The sequence below is a fragment of the Salvelinus fontinalis genome, chromosome 6 (genome assembly GCF_029448725.1).
Source record: "Salvelinus fontinalis isolate EN_2023a chromosome 6, ASM2944872v1, whole genome shotgun sequence".
In the NCBI taxonomy this organism is placed as follows: domain Eukaryota; kingdom Metazoa; phylum Chordata; class Actinopteri; order Salmoniformes; family Salmonidae; genus Salvelinus; species Salvelinus fontinalis.
Window position 1 is genome coordinate 55,118,028 of NC_074670.1, and position 10,475 is coordinate 55,128,502.

Here is a 10,475-nt window from a genome sequence, read left to right on the forward strand (position 1 = left end):
CCTGGGACCTAATAAGAAATGTTGACATTGTTGTCCTTTTCACATTTCCAGGGTTGTGGATTATACAGATCTGACAGACACATTTACTTTGTCTAGAAATGTTTATTTTTCTGAAAACTATTCTATGTTATGACAAACAGGACCAAGCAAGTCATGAAACCATGTCCTGTTGGCTGGGACTTAGACCTATGCAGTGTTCAAAGTGCAGACACATAGGCCAATAACACAAAGGAAGCAAATAGAGACTCATGCAAACACTGGAAGAAAAAAATGATTTCCCTCGGCCATATCAGTGACACTTGAACCATGCATTTATTGTTCATTGGGTTTTAGAAGATGAGCTATGATCTTCCATTTTTGAATGCAATACTGTGAACATCACCTCAATAGCCTATAATGCTCATTTTGTAGTCAGTGATAAGAGGTTAATAAAATATGACATGTCACATGCTATGCTTCAGGGCTCCCGAGTGGCGCAGCGGTTTAAGGCACTGCATCTCAGTGCTAGAGGCGTCACTACAGACCCTGGTTCAATTCCAGGCTGTATCACAACCGGACGTGATTAGAAATCCCATAGGGCAGCACACAATTGGCCCAGCATCGTCCGGGGTAGGCCGGCATTGTAAATAAGAATTTGTTCTAAACTGGCTTGCCTAGTTCAATAAAGGTTCAAAAAAAAAAAAAATATCAAATGCTTGTTCTGTAACTTTGGCTCTGGGTGGAACGTATAATATAACTTGTGCACGAGGTGGGATGTAAGATGATTTACATGTAATTCTAGGATGGGGATAAGCACGAAAACATTTACTGAGATCTGAACACACAAGCACCTCAGTGACTGGATTTTGACATGTTTATTTATATAGCCATAGAGTTGGAAACCATGTGAAATGGATTAACGTTCATATCCTTTGTCTCCCCCATGTGGGAAAATGTTGCTGGGCCAGTGCAATTTACTAATGGCTGACAAGCTCTAATAACTTAAATTATACCTCAAATTACAACAGTTTATTCATTTTTCTGTATATTTGGATTCAAAGAATAAAACACATTTAGACATGTTATGCATTTCATGATAATATACAAAAATGATAGTAAGCAGCAATGTGTTGACTTAAAACGATCAAAGCACCATAACATTTGATTGCCCCTCCACTTGTTTAGGATCTATGCCAGTAATGATATCAGTGTCTGTCTGTAACACAAGGAAAACAAGATCCAAGGCTTTCCTCCATGCTTCAAACTTCACTGTCATATTGTCATAGACCTTCCCTGCACTGCGCTTCATATTTGGGGACATCATACCATCCTCGGTGTCATCTCTCAATAGCAGTCTTGAGAAATTAGCATCTAGAGATAATCTCCCATTGAAATCTTTCAGCTGCTGATTGATTGTAGTCCAAGCGTCCACTTTTGAACATGTTCCACTGTTCAACATCAGAGTGGAAATGTAGTCCATCCAACCATCTGCCATGAGTTGAAACACATCAGCCCTGTGTGGGTTTCCTGCTCTTCCTTGTTTAGCTTGTGGGGCAGAGGTTCCATCTTTGCCTCTTGTTTGCTCACCATTATCTTTAATGTGCTTTTGAAGGGTTTGAACACAAAGCAATTCAGTCTTTCCAGCGCCGGGGAGTAGTTTCCTGTCTTTCAGTGTGTGGTGTAGGCGATAGGCACAGCCCCAGAAACAGTCCTCCAAGGTCTGCAGCTTGCTGTGCACAGAGGTGGTGAGGACCACTGTGACCAGCGCAGTGCGATCAGCGACAATGTTCACAGCCATTGATGCTCTCCTTCTGTTGCCACTGCAGTCTCTCCACATGGAGATTTCTACCCTGGTGCCGACACAGTGCTTACTCAGTTGTGTGGCATAGGTGACAGGGACAGCTCCTGTTGTTTCTGCAAAGTCCTTCAAAATGTCAGGCTTCACCCTCTCAACCACAAGTATACGGTGACTCATGCAGTGCTGGGTGAGTCTTTCACTCGCCTCTCCATTGACTAAAACTAGATTCACATTGTTTTTCAACAGAGTTGTTAAAACATTGTCTTCCCAATCATCTTCTTTGCTGAGGCCTTTCAAGTCCAACTTGTTGGTCACTTGGCTGATGTCATTCTTGTTATTGAAACCAAGATGGCGATATTTTTCACTGAGATCTCCATTAATGAGAACAACTTGCCACTTCTGTTCTTTCATGTGATGTACAAGGGAAGCCTGCTCTGCAGAGAGCAGAATAACACAACCTGGTAAAACACATGAATGGTCCTCTGACAAGCCTGGCAGAGTGCACGTTACCAGCTTGTTGACATCAAATGTTCTACAGCTGTCACCACTTCCATTGTTCTTTGACTGTATCTTGCTCACCTCAACCACTAAGCTCATTGCAGCCACACATCCATGGCTCACAGCTTCAGCGAGGTGAGGAATATCGACTCCTTTAGAACTCACTGCATGGGAAAATAACCCTGGTGTGGTGTTCTCATCAGCTTTATCATTTGCACAAAAATGTCTGCTGTGAGTGAGTTTTATTCTGCTTTGTTTCTTGTTGTTAAGGGCCCCATGGCTAGAGTTCATCCCTGTGACAGGGTTACGTAACACTGTGTGTGGAGAGCCCTGGAGTACTGGTGTGCCACTATCAGAAGCAACTGGTCGAACGTCTTCAATCGACACACTGATTGACCTGCAGACTTCGCAACATATATCCAGCCCTTCAGACATGGCTGACACAATATGTGGGATTGAAATGCCTCTGTGGAGACATTCGAGGGCAGCCCTGCTCCAGACCCCAGCCATAAATAGCAGGCACCCCGCACCTGAGTGGAAGACCTTCTGGTGAGCTTGGATTGTCTCATTGGCCAGCTGACCTACAGAGCAGGTCAGGTCTAAGTGCTCCAAGACACGGAAACATGTGCACACCAAGGACGACTCCCCGGTAGACTCGTCTTGAATAAACTTGTGGTTTTTATTGGGGCCCAAAAAGGAATGTGTGACAGCCGCCAAAGCTGTGAGCTGCTGCAGTCCAACATGGAGTCTTTGACTAATAATTGTACTTCCCATTTTCTGTGACGCCTGTAAGATAGACATGTTAGGAATTTTATATTAGGGTCATTCTGTGTAAAAATAGAACACATTTCCAAACTATTTACCAGAAGGATCATTAATACACAGTAAGAGATAGAGCAATAAATACTTTGGTGTAGTTCTGCAGTGTAGCTGGCTAGCATGCTAGCTAGCTGTGATAGCTAACATCAACCTGGTCCTGCCCTAAAACATCGGATAATGTACATTGAAAGGCTTAGCTTGATAGCAAGATAATATTAATTGAGGAAATCTATAGCACAACACAAAGATTAACTTACTTTTTCCTAAGAACTTTGTGTGGCGTGTTACAGTTCCAGGTTCTCTGTGAGCTTCAGCCTGGCTCAAGCTCTACTCGTTGTAATCCGTGTGTGCGCATGCGCAAACAAGCGCCCACTTGTTGCTAAGAGACACGAAAAGAACCAAACGGTCGCAGTCGCTTATGTCCCACCCACTTACTTCACTATTGGTCAAAGCAAGCCCTCATCGTCATTTCCTGAAGGTTTACTCATTTTCTGATTAACTGTTCCCTTGTCATTTAAAATAACGCATACCACAGTAGTTTTAGGCAAGCTTTGTTTACATGTCGCCTGATACACTTCATTGAGTTCAAATACATCTATTTTGTTCGTCGCAGGGCTGATATTTGGAGATGGTATGTAGCTCTACTTTAGTAACTGTTATCAATAGTTTCCTAGATAGTCAGCTAGCAGTTTTTATTTGTCCGCTGAGCTAGGTAACGTTACACAGATGGGTTTCAAGCTAGTGAGCTACTGTAACGTCACTCAACTCTTTGCAGCAGCAATTCTGCAACGCTAGTAACGTTAGCTAGCTGGTGGCAAAAATAACGTTAGCCTTTTAAGATCACTTTCACAGGTTTTAAGCCACTACAGCAGTTCCGTTTGCTAAAAGTTTGCATGTAGCTAGATAGCTACGTTGGCTAATTGCGTTAGCATCATTGACTTGGGGCCCAAGTGCCATTTCCTTTCCTTGATAGTTTCTCCAAGTCATTTCCTCCCCCATGCACAACATATTTTCAGTTTTAATGTGTACCATCTCACTGAGCAGCAGTGCCCAAAACAGACCCTTTACCAGCCACATGGTGTTTAGCTAAATAGGGAACAACATACCTTTAATTCATATCCAATTTATCAATGCACTTCAGAACAGCAGTATACACAGAGTGCATCAAAATCTGCTATTCTGAATAGATGTTAAATCTGACCTGTTACCAGCATTCGGCTGGTAGGACCGGCACCGCATCAATTCAAGCTACATAGGGTAACATTAGCTAGCCATCTACAATAAGGCTTATTGTGATACTATCAATGTTTCCCTTATGATCAGCTTTACAGGTAAACTCTGACAGTTTGTTGTTATGTTACAGGCTTCAGGCTACCGAAAACCCAACACCAATTCCAACCAGAGGAAAAAAGCAGGTCCTAAACCAGACTTGACAGAGGAACAAAAGCAGGAGATCAGAGAGGCCTTTGACTTGTTTGATACAGATGGCTCAGGAACAATTGACGTGAAGGAACTCAAGGTAGGTTATACCATAGAATATAAATGGTTCACTCAGCTAGTCACCATAATGCCATCCACTGTTTCAGCGTATGCTTAGTTTTCCCCCCCAAAAAAACGTTTTTCTTTTGTTTCTTGAATATAAACAATTAATTTATTTCTGCTGCTCCAGGTTGCCATGCGTGCCCTTGGCTTTGAACCAAAGAAAGAAGAGATCAAGAAGATGATAGCAGACATCGACAAGGAGGGCTCTGGGACCATTGATTTTAATGACTTTCTCTCTATGATGACACAGAAAATGGTATGTATTTTCTTAGTCAAGAAGAGATTAAAGGATTGGTTCACAATTATACACTGAACAAAAATATAAACACAACATGTGTTGGTCCCATGTTTCATGAGCTGAAAAAAAGATCCCAGAAATGTTTCATATACACAAAAAGCTTATTTCTCAAAAATGTTGACATCCCTGTTAGTGAGCATTTTTACTTTGTCAAGATAATCCATCCACCTGACAGGTGTGGCATATCAATAAGCTGATTAAACAGCATGATCATTACACAGGTGCACCTTGTGCTGGGGACAATAATAAGGCCACTCTAAAATTCTGCAGTTTTGTCACACAATACAATGCCACGCCACAGATGTGTCAAGTTTTGAGGGAGCGTGCAATTGTCATGCTGACTGCAGGAATGTCTACCAGAGCTGTTACCAGATAATTTAATGTTCAAGCAGCCTCCAACGTCGTTTTCGAGAATTTGGTAGTACGTCCAAATGGCATCACAACCGCAGACCGCGTTCTTCACCTGCTGGATTTTATGAGACCAGCCACCCGGACAGCTGATGAAACTGTGGGTTTGTACAACCGAAGAATTTCAACACAAACTGTCTGAGGGAAGCTCATCTGTGTTCTCATCATCCTCACCAGGGTCTTGACCTGACTGCAGTTTGGCTTCGTAACTGACTTCGGGGCTGACTTCAATCCCGGTTTCAACTGTACCAGGCAGATGGCAGACATCGCGTAGGGTGTCGTGTGGGCGAGCGGTTTGCTGATGTCAGCGTTGTGAACGGAGTGCCTGATGGTGCTGTTATGGTCAAATGAACACAATTGTATTTTATCGATGGCAATTAAATTCCCAGAGATACCGTGATGAGATCCTGAGGCCCACTGTCATGCCATTCATCTGCCGTCATCACCTCAGCATAATAATGCACGGCCCCATGTCGCAAGGATCTGTACACAATTCCTGGAGGCTGAAAATATCCCAGTTCTTCCATGGCCGGCATACTCACCTGTCCCATTGAGCATGTTTGGGATGCTTGTACGTGTACGATGGCATTTTCCAGTTCCCGCCAATAGCCAGCAACTTCGCACAGCCATTGGAGAGGAGTGGGACAACATTCCACAGGCCACTGTAAACAGCCTGATCAACTGCATGATGCAAATGGTGGTCACACCCAATACGGACTGGTTTTCTGATCCACGCCCCCCCAAAAATTTTTTTTAAGGTATCTGTGACCAACAGATGCATATTTATATTCCCAGTCATGTGAAATTCATAGATTAGGGCCTAATTTATTAATTTCCTTTATATACTGTGCGTTTCGGAAAGTATTCAGACCCCTTGACTTTTTCCACATTTCTTTACGTTACAGCCTTATTCTAAAATGAATTATCTTTTTTTTTATCATCAATCTACACACAATACCCCATAATAACAAAGTGAACACAGGTTTTAGCAAATTTATAAAAAATAAGAAACATATTTACTTAAGACCATTTGCTATGAGATTTGAAATTGAGCTCAGGTGCATCCTGTTTCCATTGATCATCTTTGAGTTGTTTCTTCAACTTGATTGGAGTCCACCTGTGGTAAATTCAATTGATTGGACATGATTTGGAAAGGCAGACACCTGTCTGTAAAATGTCCCACAGTTGACAGTGCATGTCAGAGCAAAAACCAAGCCATGTTGTCGAAGAAATTGTCTGTAGTGCTCCAAAACAGGATTGTGACGAGGCACAGATCTGGGGAAGGGCACCAACAAATGTCTGGAGCATTGAAGGTCCTCAAGAACACAGTGGCCTCCATCATTCTTAAATGGAAGATGTTTGGAACCACCAAGGATCTTCCTAGAGCTGGCCGCCTGGCCAAACTGAGCAATCGGGGGAGAAGGGCCTTGGTCAGGGATTTGACCAAGAACCCGATGGTTACTCTGACATCTCTGCAGCACTCAACCAATCAGGCCTTTATGGTAGAGTGGCCAGATGGAAGAAACTCCTCAGTAAAAGGCACATGACAACCCGCTAAAGGAATCTGACCATGAGAAACCAGATTATCTGGCCTGATGTGTAACCAAGATTGAATTATTTGACCTGAATGCCAAGCATCGTGTCTGGAGGGACCCTGGTACCATCCCTATGGTGACGCATGGTGGTGGGGATGTTTTTCAGAGGCAGGGACTGGTAGAATAGTCAGGATCAAGGGAAAGATGAACGGATTAAAGTACAGAGATCCTTAATGAAAATCTGTTCCAGAGCTACACACATGACCCATGATGACCAAGCGAAAACAGGTTTTTAGAAAATTTTGCAAATGTATTAAAAATAAAGCATGGATATATCACATTTTACATAAGTATTCAGACCCTTTACTCAGTACTTTTTTTGAATCACCTTTGGCAGAGATTACAGCCTTGGGGAGTCTTGGGTATGACGCTGCAAGCTTGTAACGTCTGTATTTGGGGAGTTTCTACAATTCTTCGCTGCAGATCCTCTCAAGCTCTGGCCAGGCGGTGTAAGGGCTATTTGACTAAGAAGGAGAGTGATGGATTGCTGCATCACATGTCCTGGCCTACACAATCACCCGACCTCAACCCAATTGAGATGGTTTGGTATGTGTTGAACCGCAGAGTGAAATAAAAGCAGCCAACAAGTGCTCAGCATGTGTAGGAACTCCTTCAAGACTGTTGGAAAAGCATTCCCGGTGAAGCTGGTTGAGAGAATTCCAAGAGTGTGCAGAGCTGTCATCAAGGCAAAGGGTGGCTACTTTGAAGAATCTAAAATATATTTTTCTTTGTTTTACACTTTTTTGGTTACTACATGATTCCATATGTGTTATTTCATAGCTTTGATGTCTTCACTATTATTCTACAATGTGAATAATAGTAAAAATAAAGAATGAGTATGTGTGTCAACTTCTGATTGGTACTGTGTGTGTGAGAGAGACACACACACACACAGACTACGATTCAAAAGTTTGGGGTAATTTGGAAATGTCCTTGTTTTTTAAAGAAAAGCAACAAAAAAATTGTCCATTCAAATTGATCAGAAATACAGTGTAGACATTGTTCATGTTGTAAATGACTATTGTAGCTGGAAACGTCAGATTTTATATGGAATATCTACAGAGGCCCATTATCAGCAACCATCACTCCTGTGTTCCAGTGGCACGTTGTGTTAGCTAATCCAAGTTTATCCTTTTAAAAGGCTAATTGTTCATTAGAAAACCCTTTGGCAATTATGTTAGCGCAGCTGAAAACTGTTGCGCTGGTTAAAGAAGCAATAAAACTGGCCTTTAGGCTAGTTGAGTATCTGGAGCATCAGCAAAGTGCCATTGGAACACAGTGATGGTTGCTGATAATGGGTCTCTGTACGCCTATGTAGATATTCCATTAAAAATCAGCCGTTTCCAGCTACAATAGTCATTTACAACATTAACAATGTCTAAACTATTTCTGATCAATTTGATGTTATTTTAATAGACAAAAATATTGCTTTGCTTTCAAAAATAAGGACATTTCTAAATGACCCCAAACCTTTGAACGATAGTGTATATTAGTACCAGTCAAAATATATATTACTGTTGGCACTAGAAAACACAAGCATTTCCCTGCACCTGCGATAGCAAATCTGTGTACATGACCAATCATTTTTTATTTGAAATCTTTTGGCAGGTCTTTGGTTGGAATTTTGTCTCCTCTATACATAATCTTGATATATTGTTTGTTTTTTTAATCAGAGTGAAAAAGACTCAAAAGAAGAAATCCTAAAGGCTTTCCGCTTATTTGATGATGACGGCACAGGAAAAATTTCCTTCAAAAATCTCAAGAGAGTTGCCAAGGAGCTAGGTGAAAACCTGACAGATGAGGAATTGCAGGTATGTTAGGATGTAACTTGTTGGCGTTCTGCTCACATCTAAACATACTCAATGCAGAAATCCTGACTGTTAAAACAATGCATCTTTCAAAGGAAATGATTGACGAAGCAGACCGAGATGGAGATGGAGAGATCAACGAGCAGGAGTTTCTAAGGATAATGAAGAAGACAAGTCTATATTGAATGTCTTATGTTTCCCAAGGTTTATCTTCCACTGCTAGAACAGTCTCACTTAGATGCCTTTTGATTGTTTTAAGGGTACTTTATGAAATAGCGTTTCGTGTTTTTTTTTTATATATATATGGCTTGTAAATTTAACAGATCTATACACAGATTTTTGAATATTTTAGATGTTTTTTTAAATATTTCATATTTTACTTATCTTGACTATTTTAATTAAATCATAGTTAAAGTCTAAGTTATGGTCTCCTCTTTACCATGGAAGTGAAATTATATTGTTTATTCCAAGGACACTTGTACCTATTACTGTATGGCTCCTATGGCTATTTGGTTCCCTCTTGTGACATATGAAATGAAGTGCAGCTATAATTGTCTTAACTTGGACATATGATTTAGCTCTTTTTCTCAAGTTCAGTTAAACAGCTTGCTTATTAAAATAGCTTTTGATTATACACTTCACATTATCTAGACAAACGTATAGCTCTGAATCAAATAAACATAAGCTATGGCAGCAGCTAGCCTAGTGGTTAGAGCATTGGGCCAGTAACTGAAAGGTTGCTAGATTGAATCCCCGAGCTGACAAAGTAAAAATCAGTCGTTCTGCCACTGAACAAGGCAGTTAACCCACTGTTCCTAGTCTGTCATTGTAAATAAGAATTTGTTCTTAACTGACTTGCCTAGTTAAATATAAAAATATGGCTGGCTGAATGTCATGACTGAGTCACTCTCGGATAACTCCATGCATGGTATAAGAAATGACTGGGTTGAATGTAAGATGAGTAACTGTCAGTAAAAGTGATCACTGGGTGAGTCAGTAACCATAACTAATTTGGTCTGGCTTATTCAGACAATGGCAGACTGCCATCCTGCTACCACAAATGCTGGGTCATTATATTGTAATTACATGGATCATTACATTGATTTGAACATTTTACAGGGTCTTGGCCGTTTGACTTACAGGTCTTTCTTTAAGCAAGTCATCTGAGAACCAGTATGCCTGGCTAACAGGCCAAAACACAGCAATACAATAAAAGAAACATGGATGACATACATGATTTGATTTAGATTTGATTTTAATGACATGACTACAAGCATAGCAATACAGAGATGTGCGGTGAGATGATCAGGCATGCAGATAAATCATGACACGTAGAGGTGTAAGAAAATGAACCATTCCGCTCTGCCTAAATAAACAGGATATAATGCTTACGTATTTTTCCAAGCCTCATAGAACTGTATTATTTTGAGAATGCTTGTTATTGTAAAAGTTCTGATAACCTGATTCAGAGATTGAGTCAGATGGAAAATATTAATCAAAGACATTTATCTCAAATGTGTTTCAAATCTTTAAGATGGAATTGCATTAGTGCATATTACAAACACAATCTATCTGGGGAAATGTACCTTGCATCTGATGCACAAATGTGTCTTAATCAAGTAACCAAAATGTATAACAAACCAGCAGAGAATATTGCATTTTGAGAATAGGTCCATGAGTCAAATCAGTCCACTTTCTCAACGTGACCATAGTGAGATTGAGAAAGGAAC

The 10,475-nt window shown here is 40.9% G+C and overlaps 2 protein-coding genes across 2 annotated transcripts; one reads left to right on the plus strand and one right to left on the minus strand.

Moving 5' to 3' along the window:
- Positions 1-685: 685 nt before the first annotated feature.
- On the minus strand, positions 686-3,460 carry LOC129858161 (Bardet-Biedl syndrome 12 protein-like). The gene is made up of 2 exons (XM_055927172.1): positions 3,352-3,460; positions 686-3,061 (listed from the first exon to the last, which is right to left on the minus strand). The coding sequence occupies exon 2, from the start codon at positions 3,047-3,049 to the stop codon at positions 1,124-1,126; it is 1,926 nt and encodes a 641-aa protein (XP_055783147.1). The 5' UTR covers positions 3,050-3,061; positions 3,352-3,460; the 3' UTR covers positions 686-1,123.
- A 113-nt stretch (positions 3,461-3,573) lies between these two features.
- LOC129858162 (uncharacterized) lies at positions 3,574-10,140 on the plus strand. The gene is made up of 5 exons (XM_055927173.1): positions 3,574-3,725; positions 4,458-4,613; positions 4,764-4,892; positions 8,611-8,748; positions 8,841-10,140. The coding sequence occupies exons 1-5, from the start codon at positions 3,723-3,725 to the stop codon at positions 8,928-8,930; spliced, it is 516 nt and encodes a 171-aa protein (XP_055783148.1). The 5' UTR covers positions 3,574-3,722; the 3' UTR covers positions 8,931-10,140.
- The last annotated feature ends 335 nt before the right edge of the window (positions 10,141-10,475 follow it).